Raw genomic sequence first — 17,286 nt, 5'->3', positions numbered from 1 at the left:
CAAATTTATCACATTTATTCAAAGTCAATGGAAAACGAGTCTGTTTTGATGAACACCAAAGATTATAATCAAAATTAAAATCAGGGGCTCAGACGACAATTGTCTCATATGAGCCTCAGCAGCCAACTTACATGGTTCATAGCACCGAGATTTTCTTGAGCAGGACATTTAAATTTAGGGATCCATCCCTCTCTGGCCCAGGAAACTTGGGTTCTTGTAACTGCAGATGATGGAGACCTCTGGGCATCAGGAGACAGATCGGAGGACAGTGGCTCTCACCCTTCACCTCAACCAGCTGGAGCTTGGACGTGGCCTGGGCAGCCCCCGTGCTGGCAGCTGGGTGGCCTTTGGGCCAGGCAGGCGTGGACAGGGGGTGCCCAGTCCCTCATCCTGAAGCAGAGAGAGGGTCCTGCACCCCTTTAATTATGACACTCATGGCATGTCTGCTAGCAATCGGCAGAGTAAGACCCTTTCACAACCTCCTCTCACTGCATTTGTGGAGGAAAGGACTGGCCTCTTGCAAAGGAGGGCGTGCGAAAAAGACACGCTATTCAAGCACATCGGCAGGAGGCCAAGCAGGGAGGTTTGGCCTCTCGGCTGGAGCTGGAGCAGAGCCGAGGCTGAGACTGGCAACCTCCTCAAGGACAGAGCCTGACCCCGGCACCATTCACTTATCATGCAGGTCCCTGGAGTAGCTCGCACACAGAGGAGGCCACTCCTGAAATGTTCCCCTCTGTGCTGGGTTGGGTGCGGACACTGGGTCATGTGGGCCCCACAGAGCCCTGAACAGAAGACTCCCCTGGGAGCTTGTTAACTATCCCAGGCACCAGGCCTCCCAGATCTGGGATGTGACCTTGTCTGGCTGTGGGACTGTCTTAATAAGAACTCAGGTGCGTCTCATCCTCAGGGAAGTTGGGGAACACCAGGTTAGCAAGGCAGCACTGTGTGCCTGGGTGACCCTGCTGGAGGAGTTGTGCCTGCCCGCCCTGCAGGGCAGGCCTCACTCAAGACTGAACGGTGTGCGAGGCAGAGGGTAGGAGGGAGCAGCGACACCCCAGTCCCCGGCCAGTCTCACTGCGGTCGGCCCCCCTCTGGGCTGCAGCGTTCTCGCTCAGGAACGGGTGTTGGCTGGTGTGTGGATACCCCCTAGGGTACCCCCTTCCCCTTCTCCTGGTTCTTACACCTTGTGTGATCCTCCCCTAAGTGTTCCTGATCGTAGGGGGAAAGCATTCGGTCTTTCATCATTAAGTACGATGTTAGCTGTGGGATTTTCGTAATGTCCTTTATCAGGTTAAGTAAATTCCCTTCTGTTCCTAGGGTGCTGAATTTTGTCAAATGCTTTTTCTTCTGCATTTATTGAGGATGATCATGTGGGTTTTGTTTTTATTCTATTGATATGGTATATTACCTTAATTGCCTCTCAGTTTAAACCAACCTTGCATTCCTGGGGTAAATCCAACTTGGTCATGGTGTATGATTCTTTTTGTATGTTGATGGATTTGGTTTGCTAGTATTTTGTTGAGGATCTTTGTGTTCATATTCATAAGAGATATTGGTCTGTAGTTTTCTATTCTTGTTAATGTCATTGTCTGGTTTTGGTATCAGGTAATATTGGCCTCATTAAATGAATGTTCTCTCTTCTATTTTTAGGAAGGGCTTGTGACGAACTGGTATTAATTTGTCCTTAAATGTTTGGTAGAATTCAGTGGTGAAGCCACCTGGGTGGGGAGTATTTTGGGGGGTTTTTTTGTTTTTTTAAAATTACTTATTCAATATCTTCACTTGCTATAGGTCTATTCAGATTGTTAGTTTCTTCTTGAGTCAAGTTCTATAGTTTATGTCTTTCTAGGAATTTGTCCATTTCATCTACGTTATCTAATTTGTTGGCATACAATTATTTATAGTATTCCTTCATAATTTTTTTTTAAATCTCTGTAAGGTCAATAGTAATGTCCTTTCTTTTTTTTTTTTTTTTTTTTTTTTTTTTTTTTTTTATAAATTTATTTATTTATTTATATTTTATTTTTGGCTGTGTTGGGTCTTCGTTTCTGTGCGAGGGCTTTCTCCAGTTGTGGCGAGCGGGGGCCACTCTTCATCGCGGTGCGCGGGCCTCTCACCGTCGCGGAGCACAGGCTCCAGACGCGCAGGCTCAGTAGTTGTGGCTCACGGGCTTAGTCGCTCCGCGGCATGTGGGATCTTCCCAGACCAGGGCTCGAACCCGTGTCCCCTGCGTTGGCAGGCAGATTCTCAACCACTGCGCCACCAGGGAAGCCCCCTTTCTTTCATTCTGATTCTAGTAAGTTGAGTCTTCTCTTTTTTCTTGGTCAACCTAGCTAAAGGTTTGTCAATTTTGCTGATATTTCCAAAGAACTTGTTTTTGTTTCATTGATCTTCTCTATTATTTTTCTCTTATCTAGTTCATTAATTTCCACTGTCTTTTATTACTTTCTTTCTTCTGCTTGCTTTAGGTTTATTTGCTCTTTTTCCAGCGTCTTTTGATGGAAACTTATGTTATTGATTTGAGACCTTTCTTCTTTCTTAATATAGGCATTTACAGCTATAAATTTACCTCTAAGCACTGCTTTAGCTACATGCCATTCTTCATTTTCATTCATTTCAAAGTATTTTCTGATTTCCCTTCTGATTTCTTCTTTGATTCATTGCTTATTTAGGAATGTGTTGTTCAATTTTTACATATTTCTCAGCTTCTCAAAAGTTTTTGTTGATTTCTAATTTAATTCCATTGTGATTGAAGAACAAACTATGTATTACTTTTATCTTTTTAGAATTTATTGAGGTTTGTATTATGGCCTAGCATACAACCTAGCCTAGAGAATATTCCATGTGTACTTAGGAAGGATGTATATTCTGCTGTTCTTTTTTTTTTTTTTTTTTAACAGCTTTGTATATGCATTTTATCTTTTGAACCAGAACCTATTACATCTTTTTTTCTAAATTAGTTAATTAACTTATTTTTGGCTGCATTGGGTTTTCGTTGCTGCATGCAGGCTTTCTCTAGTTGCGGTGAGCAGGGGCTACTCTTCGTTGAGGTGCGCAGGCTTCTCATTTTGGTGGCTTCTCTTGTTGCGGAGCACGGGCTGTAGGCGCACAGGCTTCGGTAGTTGTGGCATGCGGGCTCAGAAGTTGTGGCTCATGGGCTCTAGAGCGCAGGCTCAGTAGTTGTGGCACACAGGCTTAGTCGCTCCGCGGCATGTGGGATCTTCCCGGACCAGGGCTCGAACCTGTGTCCCCTGCGTGGGCAGGCGGATTCTTAACCACTGCACCACCAGGGAAGTCCCTTCTGCTGTTCTTGGGTAGAGTGTTTTATAGATGTCTTTTAAGTCTAGTTGGTTTATAGTGTGGTTCAAGTCCTCCATTACCTTGTTGATGTTCTGCCTAGTTATTCTATCCATTATAGAAAATGGTGTATTGATGTCTCCAACTATCATCCTTTCTTTTCTATCAGTTTTTGCTCCATATATTTCAGTGCTCTATTGTTAGGTGCATACATATTTATAATTATTAGGTCTTTCTAATGGGTTGGTCCTTTTACCATTATAAAATGTCCCTTTTTATCTCTTCTAGTAAATATTTTTGTTTTAAAGTGTATTTTATCTAATACTAGTAAAGCCACTACAGCTTTCTCATGGTTGCTATCTGCATGAAATATCTTTTTCCATTGTTTTACTTTCAATCTATTTGTATCTTTGTATCTAAAACAAGTCTCTTGTTAGTAGCATATAGTAGGGTAATACACACAGTCTGAAAAATCTGCCCTTTGAATGTTTAACCCACATTTACTGTTATTATTGATATAGTTGGATTTACCTCTGCCACTATACTTTTCATTTTCTGTATGTCTCGTCTTTTTTTTTTTTTTCTTTTTTTGCCTCTAATCCTCCCTTACCACTTTCTTTGGCATTAAGTAAATATTTTCTAATGAAGCATTTGAATTTCTTGAATGATATTTTCACTATTTTTTTAGTGGTATGCATCCTAACATCAGAATCAGCTTCAGATTTATACTAGCTTACTTCCAGTGAGATATAGAAACATTGTTCCTACATCTCTCTATTCCATTTTCCTCCTTTTTATGATTTTTAAATATATACTACATCTATTAATGTTACAAACCCAACAGTACATGGTTATAATTATTACTTTACCATCTGAAAAGTAGCCCAATACAGCTTTGCTCCCACCAACTTCTTTTGTACTGTTATTGGTAAAAATATTACACATGCATTTTATTTCTTTAAGACCAAGATTATATTATAATCATATTATTTTATACAATTGATTTTTAAATCAGCTAAGGAGAAAAAATTATGCATTTATATCATCTTATAATTACCTTTATCTTTACCAGTGTTCTTTGTTTTTTCATGTGAATTCAAGTTACCATTTGGGGTCACTTGCTTTTAGCCCAAAGGACTTTCTTTAGTATTACTGGTAATGCAAGTTGGCTAGCAACAAATTCAATCGGTTTTTGTATATCTGGGAATGTCTATTTGGCCTCCACTTTTGAAAGATACAATTCTTGGTTGATAGTTTTTTTCTTTCAGCTCTTTGAATATGTTATCCCACTGTCTTCTGGCCTCCATTATTGCTGCTGAGAATTCAGCTATCAATCTTATTGGGGTTCCCTAGTAAGTGAAAATAGTTTCTCTCTTGCTGATTTCAAGATTTCCCCTTTTGTGTATCGGTATTTTTACCACATGTCTGTGCAGCTTCTTGTGTTTATCCTACTTGGAGTTTCTTGAGCTCCCTGATGTGTAGGTTTTCAATATATCTGGGGAGTTCTCAGCCATTATTTCTTTGAATTTTTTTCTGCTCTTTTCTCTGTCTCTTCCCCTTCTGGTACTCCCATTACATATATTGTTGGTGAGCTTAGTGGTGTCCCACGTGTCTCTGAGACTATGTTCATTTTTCTTCATTCTTTTGTTCCCCTCTGTTCTTTGGATTGCATAATATTTATCAATCTACTTTCAAGTTTGCTAATTCTTTCTTCTTCCAGTTCAAAACTACTGTTGAGCCCCTCTAGTGAATTTTTCCTTTCAGTGATTGTACTTTCCCAACTCCAGAAATTTCTCTTTGGTTTACATTTATATAAATGATATCTGTATTTATACATTTATGTTTATATAAATGATACCTATATTATTTACATTACATAAAACATTATACATTATATTTAACGTTTTAATCTCTTTATGGATATTCTTTATTTGATGTGACACTGCCATCATACCTTTACTTCTTTAATCATGGTTTCCTTTAGTTCTGTGACATATTTGGCTACTTTCAAGTCTTTGTTAAATCTGACATCTGGTTCATCTCACAGGCATTATCTGTTGTCGTCCTTTTTTCCTAGTGTATAAGTCATACTTTTCTGTTTCTTTATGTGTTTTGTAATGGGGGGGGGGGAACTGGGCATTTTAGATAATACATTGTAGCAACTCCTGGTTCTTGCCACTCCTTCCTCCCTCCAGGCCTTTATTAGTTTAATGACTGGCTGGATTACTTCAGTGAAATCTCTTCCCCTCTGCCCCCGCGTGAAGCTTCTGCTATTGTCCCTCAAGGAGGTACAGCCTTGGGCAGGCTTAGTCGGCCTGGGGTGATGGTGCTTTTGGCAGGTCTCTCCAGTCCCTTTCCCTGACCACACCCAGCTGTGAAGTTCCACCGACTGCCAGCTGACTGCCCTATCATTTCAGCAGTGCTCCGGGGGCATAAATTGCTCTATAGCCGAATTTGATCCAATTCAGGATTTATTGAAGAAACAGTTCCCAAAGTCAGTGTTTGAGATTTGTTGTAATGCCAGGAGGGCTCTTCCTAGCTGTCTCTTTCCCTGGTTCTCCTGCAAACTGCTTGGCCTACAAGTTAGCTTGTATCTTCATTGAATCTATGAACTTCCTCCCAATTGCCTTTCACCACATTTGTACTGCTTTTTTTTTTTTTTTAATTAATTAATTTATTTATTTATGGCTGTGCTGGGTCTTCGTTTCTGGGCGAGGGCTTTCTCTAGTTGCGGCCAGCGGGGGCCACTCTTCATCGCGGTGCGCGGGCCTCTCACTATCGCGGCCTCTCTTGTTGCGGAGCACAGGCTCCAGACGCGCAGGCTCAGTAGTCGTGGCTCACGGGCCCAGCTGCTCCGCGGCACGTGGGATCTTCCCAGACCAGGGCTCGAACCCGCGTCGCCTGCATTGGCAGGCGGATTCTCAACCACTGCGCCACCAGGGAAGCCTTGTACTGCTTTTGAGAGTGTCCTTATGATTGAACTTCTCCATGCTCTGGTGCAAATGAAGTCAGTTCCTTTAGGAAGAGATGGGGAGATACCTGTTTTATAGCTTGCTTCTCCCCCCAGGCAAAGCCTCCGAGCCAGGGTCCTGGGCCTAGGAGTGCGAACAATGGCACGCGTCTCTCTGAGTGACACCCCCGCTTTAGGAGCTGAGCACTCAGTGGAGTCGGGGGCAGTAGCCTAAGGGCCTCCCAGCTTGCCTCTCCTGGTATGGAACCACTATCTTAAGAGCTGGGAAGGGCACCCAGGGCCCTGTACACTCAAAGGCACTTTACCCAAGGTAGAGGCTCCATTCCATGAACAGAGGCTGGATGGAAGAAGAGATCTCTCACCTCTCACTTGCACTCACCCAGAACTTAGCTGCATCAACAGGTAACTGGGGGCAGGAGCCTGTGTTCTTGGCTGTGCCTGTTTGGAGTGGAGTTTCTGCTTGGCTCAGCTGGGAGGTGGGAGGGAAGGAGCAGTCTTGGTTCAAATAACAGACTCTTGCTTTTATTAATGAGCTTTCATGTATAGACATTTCTTCATTTGTTGTATGCACTTAGAACTATTTCCAAAGGCTTAGAAGTTTAAAAAAAATAATTTTCACCCATTTTGCTGGCTAGCATGTCTATGGAGCTTCTCAGGCCATCATGCCAGAAGTTGACCTTCTTTCTTTATCTTCTCATGTAAAGTAAATGCTAAGCACTGCTTGTCTTTGAACTTGTGCCCCACTCCATCAGAGCACAACAGCCTCCAGACAGCCTCCGTCCTGCTGCTTCCACCTGGAGCCCTGCAGCACCTGGGTGCACACACCTGCAAATCCAGCTCGCTGCTGCTGGGAGTGGTGACAGGTGACAATGCCTCTGTGCTCCCTTTTCCCCTCAAAGCTTCATCTGGCCCCTTGTGGCCCTTCTTCAACTTTGGGCTTGTGGCATCTGTAATGAACATTCATGATATCTGGCCTTTTCAGTCGATTTCAGAGCCTGGGGAGTAAGGTGCCCCATACTCAGTTGGCACTTAAAACTAAGAATAACATCTCAATTTCTGACTTTGCACTGCCCCTGGCAAACTTTACTTCCAAACCATCTCACGGCCTCATGTAAAAAGGTTCCCCCATTGAACCCTGAAAGGCAGAGCTAGATGCAGGGAGACCAGGGTGGGGATCAGGGTGAGGAAGGGAGTGAGCTTACCTGGGGTGAGGCTGTAGGCTCTCAGACCACCCACAGCGGGGAGGGTGACCCAGCCGCCTGCATGGATAATTTAAAGACTATTCCTCTTGAACACAAGAAGTTTTGAAATTTTCCATGTAGTTACCTATTAAAAGAATTCTTTAGGACTTCCCTGGCGGTCCAGTGGTTAAGACTCTGCGCTTCCAATGCAGGGGGTGCGGGTTCGATCCCTGGTTGGGGAACTAAGATTCCACATGCCACGGCGCAGCCAAAAAAACAGAACAAAACAAAACAAAAAAAAAACAAAAAAGAATTCTTCATTACTGAAACTGAGTATCATACAGAAGACGATGAATGCTATACAGGGTGTTATGACACTGTTACTGCATCCAGTTTAAAGATAAAGTATTTCTTCCTTAAGCCATTAAGACCCAAAACTTATGCAAATTGATCTCAGATAGAAAGAGAATGCTGCTCTCTCTTCTTTTGGCACGCAGCAAGTAGCATGCGCACGATTCGTGGACAATATACGCCATCAGTGAGACAGAGGCCCTGGTGGGAAGGTCTGGGGCAGCCTCTGGCAGGAAGTGGGCAAACACAGGAGGTCAGCTGCTTCCCCCACAGGGTTATGCTGACCACCCCAGAAGAATCACTTTGAAACAAATCAGATATATTCATAATCTGAAATTAAGCACAAGTAACCATACTTTTCATAAAATAATTAGAACAGTTCAAAAACAAACAGAATCAAGATACAAATGACCCACTAGAAAAAGTATGGATTATATGGAGATTATGATTCTTAATATAAATTGGCTCCTAAAAATCAATTTAAAAAAAAACCTTGAGGGAGGCGGAGCCAAGACAGCCGTGTGGGAAGACGCGAAGTTAGCATCTCCCCACAATTAGGGCACCTGCGGCTGCTGGTGGGGGACGCTGATGCCCAAGGAGACGGGAGGAACCTCCAAGTGATCCAGGAGTATGTAGGGGGACAGAGTGGGGAGAAGTGGAGGCCAGACAGGATCGGCGCCCCTGAGGCTGGGGAGATCAGGAGAGGCAGGTGGGAGGGGCCTCGGGGAAGAGCGGGAGAGGAGCAGAGGGCGATCACCTTGCCCACTCAGGCCGGGGAGACTGCTGAGCTCCCAGGCCAGTCCCCTGCCCTCCAAGGCTGCCCCCCACCCCTCCAGGCCACGTGGGTCCTGGGGGCATAGGAGGGAGGCCAACGAGATCAGGAGAGGCAGGTGGGAGGGGCCCTCCCAGACTGGAGGAGCAGGAGAGGAGAGGAGGGCAACTGCCCCACCCACTCGAGCCCAGGAAGCCTGCTGGGCTCCCAGGTGAGGTCCCCGCCCTCTGAGATCAGGGGTGGGGGGCACGCCTAGGCCCCTTCCGTTCCTTGAGACTAAGCCCCACCCTGCACAGCCCCCAGCGCCTCTTCCAGCCCTGTGGGTCCTGAGCATTGGTCCCGCCCACCACCCAAATCTCGCCCTTGCTTAGGCCCCACCCTCCACAGCCAAAGCCTCCCCCCCCCCCCTTCTTTTTTTCTTTTCCCTCCTCCTTTTTTTCACTATTGTACTACTGATGTACCTTCCGGTTGTTGATTCATCTATATTTTTATTTTTATATTTTTTCGAACATATTTGTTAGTTTCCTAGTCTAATTTTATTTTTTACTTTGTTATTGTTCTTTTTTTTTTTTTTGCTGCTCCACGTGGCTTGCAGGATTTTGGTTCATGAGCTGAGGGTCAGGCCGAAGATGCTGCACTGGGAGCTCAAGAGTCCAAACCACTGGACTAACAGAGAACCTCAGACCCCAGGGAATATCCATTGGAGTGTGGTCTCACGGAGTTCCTCATCTCAGCACCAAGACCCAGCTCTACCCAATAGCCTACAAACTCCAGTGTTGGAAGCCTCAGGCCAAACAACCAGTAAGAAAGGAACACAATCCCAATCATTAAAAAAAAAAAAAAAAAAAAAAAGGCAAAAAAAATATGTCACAGATGAAGGAGCAAGGTAAAAACCTACCAGACCAAATAAATGAAGAGGAAATAGGCAATCTACCTGAAAAAGAATTCAGAGTAATGATAGTAAAGATGATCCAGAATCTCGGAAATAGAATGGAGGCACAGATTGAGAAAATACAAGAAATGTTTAACAAAGATCTAGAAGAACTAAAGAACAAACAAACAGAGATGAACAACACAATAACTGAAATGAAAAATTCACTAGAAGGAATCAATAACAGAATAACTGAGGCAGAAGAACGAATAAGTGAGCTGGAAGACAAAATGGTGGAAATAAGTGCCGAGGAGCAGAATAAAAAAAAAAAAAAAAAAGAATGAAAAGAATTGAAGACAATCTCAGAGACCTCTGGGACAACACTAAATGCACCAACATTCGAATTATAGGGGTTCCAAAAGAAGAAGAGAAAAAGAAAGGGTCTGAGAAAATATTTGAAGAGATTATAGTCAAAAACTTCCCTAACATGGAAAAGGAAATAGTCACCGAAATCCAGGAAGCACAGAGAGTCCCATACAGGATAAACCCTAGGAAAAACACACCAGGACACATATTAATCAAACTAACAAAAATTAAATTCAAAGAAAAAATATTAAAAGTAGCAAGGGAAAAAACAAAAAATAACACACAAAGGAATCCCCATAAGGTTATCAGCTGATTGGAAACTCTGCAGGCCAGAAGGGAGTGGCAGAATATACTTAAAGTGATGAAAGAGAAAAACCTACAACCAAGATTACTCTACCCAGCAAGGACCTCATTCAGATTCGATGGAGAAGTCAAAAGCTTTTCAGACAAGCAAAAGCTAAGAGAATTCAGCAACACCTAACCAGCTTTACAACAAACGCTAAAGAAACTTCTCTAAGCAGGAAACACAAGAGAAGAAAAAGACCCCCAAAAACAAACCCGAAACAATTAAGAAAATGGTAATAGGAACATACATATCGATAATAACCCTGAATGTAAATGGATTAAATTAAATTAAATGCCCCATCAAAGGATGAATCCAAGCAGAAGATATAACAATTATCAATGTTTATGCACCCAACATAGAAGTACCTCAATACATAAGGCAAATGCTAACAACCATGAAAGGAGAAATCGACAGTAACACAATAATAGTAGGGGACTTTAACACCCCACTTACACCCATGGACAGATCATCCAAACAGAAAATAAATAAGGAAACACAAGCTTTAAATGACATAATAGACCAGATAGATCTAATGGATATTTATAGAACATTCCACCCAAAATGGCAGAATACACTTTCTTCTCAAGTGCACACAGAACATTCTCCAGGATAGGTCACATCTTGGTTCACAGATCAAGCCTCGGCAAATTTAAGAAAATTGAAATCATATCAAGCATCTTTTCTGACCACAATGGAAAACAATTACAGGAAAAAAACTGAAAAAAACACAAATACATGGAGGCTAAACAGTGCGTTACTAAATAACCAAGAGATCACTGAAGAAATCAAAGAAGTTAAAAAATACATAGAAACAAACAACAACAAAAACATGATGACCCAAAACCTAAGGGGCGCAGCAAAAGCAGTTCTAAGAGGAAAGCTTATAGCAATTCAATCTCACCTCAGAAACAAGAAAAATCTCAAATAAACAATCTAATCCTACACTTAAAACAACTAGAGAAAGAAGAACAAAGAACCAAAGTCAGTAGGAGGAAAGAAATCATAAAGATCGGAGCAGAAATTAATGAAATAGAAACGAAGAAAACAATAGCAAAGATCAATAAAACTCAAAGCTGGTTCTTTGGGAAGATAAACAAAATTGATAAACCCTTAGACAAACTCATCAGGAAAAAAAGGGAGAATGCAAATCAATAAAATTAGAAATGTAAAAGGAGAAATCACAACTGACACTGCAGAAATACAAAGGATTATAAGCGACTACTACAAACAACTATATGCCAATAAGATGGACAACCACAAAGAAATGGACAAATTCTTGGAAAGGTACAATTTTCCAAGACTGAACCAGGAAGAATTAGAAAATATAAACAGACCTATCACAAGTAATGAAATTGAAACCACAATTAAAAATGTTCCAACAAACAGAAGTCCAGGGCCAGATGGCTTCACAGGCGAATGCTATCAAACAATTAGAGAAGAGCTAACACCGATCCTTCTCAAACTCTTCCAAAAAATGGCAGAGGGAGAAACACTCCCAAATTCATTCTATGAAGCCACCATCACCCTGATACCAAAACCAGAAAAAGATATCACAAAAGAAGAAAAGTATAGACCAATATCCCTGATGAACATAGATGCAAAAATCCTGAACAAAATACTAGCAAACAGAATCCAACAGCACATTAAAAGGATCACACACCATGATCAAGTGGGATTTACCCCAAGGATGCAAGAATTCTTCAATATACTCAGATCAGTCAATGTGATACAGCATATTAACAAATTAAGGAATAAAAACCACATGATCATCTCAATAGATGCAGAAAAAGCTTTTGACAAAATTCAACACCCATTTATGATAAAAAAAAACCCTCCAGAGAAAGGGCAAAGAGGGAACCTACCTCAACATAATAAAGGCCATATATGACAAACCCACAGCAAGCATCATACTCAATGGTGAAAAACTGAAAGCATTTCCACTAAGCTCAGGAACAAGACAAGGATGTCCACTCTTGCCACTCTTATTCAACATAGTTTTGGAAGTCCTAGCCACAGCAATCAGAAAAGAAAAAGAAATAAAAGGAATAAAAATTTGAAAAGATGAAGTAAAACTGTCAACGTTTGCCAATGACATGATATTATACATAGAAAATACTGAAGACGCCACCAGAAAACTACTAGAACTAATCAATGAATTTGGTAAGGCCGCAGGATACAAAATTAATGCACAGAAACCTCTAGCATTCCTATACACCAACAATGAAAAATCAGAAAGAGAAATTAAGGAAACGCTCCCATTTACCGTTGCAACAAAAAGAATAAAATACCTAGGAATAAACCTGCCTAAGGAGGCAAAAGACTTGTACTCGGAAAACTATAAAACACTGATGAAAGAAATCAAAGATGACATAAACAGATAGAGAAATATACCATGTTCTTGGATTGGAAGAATCAATATTGTGAAAATGACTATACTACCCAAAGCAATCTATAGATTCAATGCAATCCCTATCAAACTACCAATGGCATTCTTCACAGAATTAGAACAAAATTTTTTACAATTCTTACGGAAATACAAAAGACCCCAAATAGCCAAAGCAATCTTGAGAAAGAAAAACGGAGTTGGAGGAATCAGGCTCCCCGACTTCAAACCATACTGCAAAGCAAGAGTAATCAAGACAGTATGGTACTAGCACAAAAACAGAAATATAGATCAATGGAACAGGAGAGAATGCCCAGAGATAAACCCACGCACATATGGGCACCTAATTTACGACGAAGGAGGCAAGAACACACAATGGAGAAAAGACAGCCTCTTCAGTAAGTGGTGCTGGGAAAACTGGACAGCTACATGTAAAAGAATGAAATTAGAACACTCCCTAACACCACACACAAAAATAAACTCAAAATGGATTAGAGACCTAAATGTAAGACCAGACACTATAAAACTCTTAGAGGAAAACATAGGAAAAACACTCTTTGACATAAACAGCAAGATCTTTTTTGACCCACCTCCTAGAGTAACGGAAATAAAAACAAAAATAAACAAATGGGACTTAATTAAACTTAAAAGCTTTTGCGCAGCAAAGGAAACCATAAACAGGACAAAAAGACAACCCTCAGAATGGGAGAAAATATTTGCAAATAAAACAACAGACAAAGGATTAATCTCCAAAATACACAAATAGCTCATGGAGCTCAACATCAAAAAAACAAACAATCCAGTTAAAAAATGGGCGGAAGACCTAAATAGACATTTCACCAAGGAAGACATACAGATGGCCAAGAGGCACATGAAAAGATGCTCAACATCACTAACTATTAGAGAAACGCAAATCAAAACTACAGTGAGGTATCACCTCACACGGGTCAGAATGGCCATTATCAAAGAATCTAGAAACAATAAATGCGGGAAAGGGTGTGGTGAAAAGGGAACCATCCTGCACTGTTGGTGGGAATGTAAATTGATACAGGCACTATGGAGAACAGTATGGAGGTTCCTCAAAAAACTAAAAATAGAACTACCATACGACCCAGCAATCCCACTACTGGGCATGTACCCCGAGAAAACCATAATTCAGAAAGAGACATGTACTACAATGCTCATTGCAGCACTATTTACAATAGCCAGTACATGGAAGCAACCTAAGTGTCCATCAACAGACGAATGGATAAAGATGTGGCCCATATATCCAATGGAATATTACTCAGCCATAAAAAGAAACGAAACTGAGTTATTTGTAGTGAGGTGGATGGACCTAGAGTCTGTCATACAGAGTGAAGTAAGTCAGAAAAACAAATACCGTATGCTAACGCGTATATATGGAATAAAAAAAAAATGGTACTGATGAACTTAGTTGCACGGCAGGAAAAAAGAGGTAGACGTAGAGAATGGACTTGAGGACATGGGGTGGGGGGGCGAAGTCAGAGTAGCATCGATATATGTACACTACCGAATGTAAAATCGTTGGCTGGTGGGAAGCAGCAGCATAGCACAGGGAGATCGGCTCGGTGCTTTGCGATGACCTAGAGGGGTGGGATAGGGAGGATGGGAGGGAGGCTCAAGAGAGAGGGGATATGGGGACATGTGTATGCATACAGCTGATTCGCTTTGTTTGTGCAACAGAAACTAACACAGTATTGTGAAGCAATTATACTCCAATAAAGATTAAAAAAAAACCCTTGAGGGACTTCCCTTTTGGTCCGGTGGTTAAGAATCCGCCTTCCAATGCAGGGGACGCAGGTTCGATCCCTGGTCGGGGAACTAAGATCCCACGTGCCGCAGAGCAATTAAGCCCGCGCACCGTAACTACTGAGCACGCGTGCACCGGAGCCCGCACCACAACTAGAGAGCCACGCGCGGCACAGTTACTGAGCCTGCGTGCTCTGGAGCCTGTGCGCAACAACTAGAGAGAAGCCCGCGTGCCGCAACTAAGACCCGACGCAGCCAAATAAATAAATTTTAAAAAAGAATTAAAAAAAAAAACCCTGCCAAATAGAATGCATCAAATGAGAAATTAAAATGACCACAAACACATGAAAACACACTCAGCATCACTAGACATGATACTTATTTGACTATCAAATTGACAAGGACTTATTTATTTATTGCCGGTGCTCTCAGGCTGCCAGGAAAATGCTTCTCCCATGCTGCCTTGTGCGCTTGCGAGGGCAGGGGTGCCCAAAGCTTCACACCTGGCACGAACTCTACCTGCAGGAACTGAGCCCAAGGCAGGTCTTGCGTGTGAACACACACCCGCGAGGAGGTTCACGGCAGCACAGCTGAAACGACGCTGACACAGAGCAAGTGAATACAAGCTGCATTCAGTCGAGCCCCCCTCCCATATGACACAGTCATTAAAACATGTAGAAGAATATATGTAACAGATTAAAAGTCTAATTTATTAACTGCAAAAGCTGATTATAAAATTATAATGATCGATCCTAATTTTGTAAAAGTGTTTTAAAGGAAAAAATAAATCCTTGAAAGGATTTACATCAAATACTAATGCTGTCATTACCGAGAGGTAGGATTATGGGAGATTTAAATTTTCTTCTTTATACTTTAATATGCTTTGTAGATTTTATGCTGTAGCATAAATGCTTTTATATTCAGGAAAGAAGAATGCATAATAAAATACATCGTATTTGGGGTAATTTTAAAAACCTTTTCACACATTTCAGAATGCAGAATTACAAACAGTCAATAACTTTATTAACATAATGATATAAAATTTTTAGTGTGATATACAGAATTCCCAGAGAGTAATTTTAAAACATTTTAATGCTTCTTAAAATCTTAATTTACAAGACACCTTGTCTTACTGCCACCGACCTTTCAATACAAAAATTTTACAATATGTGTTTGCTATAAAACTACAACATACAAGGCTGGGTAGTTCTTCCCCTGATGGCCATTCTGTTATAAGGAATGCCCATTAGTCAACTACTAGGACCTCTGTATGTCCAACAATAAGTTACACAGATTATGTACATAATTACAAGAAGATTATTCAAATTCCAGTATGTTGTTACACACCACACTGCAGGCCAACGCCGCAGGCCCACAACTACTGAGCGCAAGCTACTCGTAGCCAAACATGAGTCACACGTGAGAGTTGGCCCAGTTAGCCCGGCCTTTTTGGTGGAGAATTTCAAATGGTAGAGAATTAATGACGACGTTGTTAGGCACTGATCCAGGCTAATTCCAGAAAAACCTGGCTGTCTAGGAAGCAGGCATGATTCGTAAACTTTCCCACCCTCAGTCCCCGACAGCTGGTAACATACTCATTAGCGATACAAAAATACTCTGCCTTAGATTCGAGCTTCACTTCAAGTTCTTAGAAGTAACTAAAGGATACCACGTTTTCTTCTTTGATTTAGACTTACTATAATATTATACCACTCAGTCTGGTCAAGTTAGAATAAAATAACGGAACATGATTTGGCCAAATTTTACAGGCACACAACTCAAAATGCAACAGCAATGGGCAAGGCTCTCCTGGGCTGGGCCCCTCGGCTGTACTGCCGGTGCTCAGCAGACATCACCGAGGAAGGAAAACCTCACCTCACCGGGGCTTCCACATCTGTTGACGTGGAATAAAAATAATAATTCAGTACACTTCCGTGCAGTGAGAAGAGCTTATACTGTGGTTATGAAAACAAGCACTTCAGTTGAACAGCAAGAAGTCAGAAACTTAGAAAGTGGTTTAAAACTCAGTGCTGGTTTATCTTTCCGGAACAGAGCACCTCACCTGACGGCCCCAGATGGCCCCTGTCGAGCGTTAGTGACCACACAAGCAGACAGCCGTGCAGACCTGTTTCAAGAGAGGAAGCGTGTGCGTCCAGTGCCTGGTCTGGGGCCCGAAGGTGGGCAGGGCGGCCAGGCCAGGCTAGGCTCACTCCTGTCCACCAGCCTTTCTGGGCTCTGCGCTTTCCTGTGAATCAGAATCGAAGCAGCTGTACTTGGGCCTCAAATTCCTCCTAGCGTAAACTCTATACATGAACTCGTCACTTGAAGTGGGAATAAACAGTTGAATTTTGAAAATTGAGAACTGTATTTTCAGCCTAAAAAAGTGCAAACTCACACCTGCAGCTCCCGCGGCGCCCACACCAGGCCTCTTTCCCAGTCACCCCATCTGTTAAAATACTGAGATTCATGCTTCTGTAAATGTCCTTGATAATTAAGAGAGTTCTTTGAATAACTCAGGAAGTGGTTTCTAAAATGACACGGACCTGTAAGAGCGTAGGAGGCGGGGGCACCGCGCTCCCAGAGCCTGGGGTCCTCTCCCTGGGGGCTGCAGGTGCTGCCGTGTTTCCACGCGTCCCAGCACCTCCGACACGTCCCGAGGCCCCTCTCAGGGCCAGGGTGTGCGCTGCGCTCACATGTTGTAGGCGACGTAGATGGGGTCCAGCTGGTCGGCCAGGAAGCCGTCACGCAGGTGCATGCGCTGCTTCTCCCCGCGGGAGTTGATGGGGATGACGCCTGGGTCCACGATGACCACCACGCCCACCACCAGGAGATGCTCCTCCAGCACCGCGTTCGTCACCAGGGCCACCAGGTCCAGTGCATCCTGCTCCAGCCCATCCAGCTCCACCACCACCACCAGCAGGTTGGTCCAGGTGAACACGGCACTGCGGGGAGAAGGCGGATGGTGTCGCACGGGGTCG

The 17,286-nt window shown here is 42.7% G+C and overlaps 1 protein-coding gene across 10 annotated transcripts in view; it reads right to left on the bottom strand.

Annotated features, from left to right (window-relative positions):
- Positions 1–15,137: 15,137 nt before the first annotated feature.
- The window catches only part of DIP2A (disco interacting protein 2 homolog A), a 90,479-nt gene continuing 88,330 nt past the window's right edge, over positions 15,138–17,286 (bottom strand). For 5 of the 10 annotated variants that reach the window (XM_059921773.1, XM_059921776.1, XM_059921774.1 and 2 more), the window contains one exon: positions 15,138–17,250. In XM_059921773.1, the coding sequence (XP_059777756.1) occupies positions 16,998–17,250 (253 nt within the window). In that variant the 3' untranslated portion in view covers positions 15,138–16,997. The remainder of the gene's footprint in view (positions 17,251–17,286) is intronic. The other 5 variants (XM_059921778.1, XM_059921781.1, XM_059921779.1 and 2 more) reach the window with 1 other exon arrangement.

This window comes from Balaenoptera ricei, chromosome 4 (genome assembly GCF_028023285.1).
Source record: "Balaenoptera ricei isolate mBalRic1 chromosome 4, mBalRic1.hap2, whole genome shotgun sequence".
Lineage (NCBI taxonomy): Eukaryota > Metazoa > Chordata > Mammalia > Artiodactyla > Balaenopteridae > Balaenoptera > Balaenoptera ricei.
The sequence above is the reverse complement of the archived record's forward strand: the minus strand, read 5'-3'. Positions and strand labels throughout refer to the sequence as shown.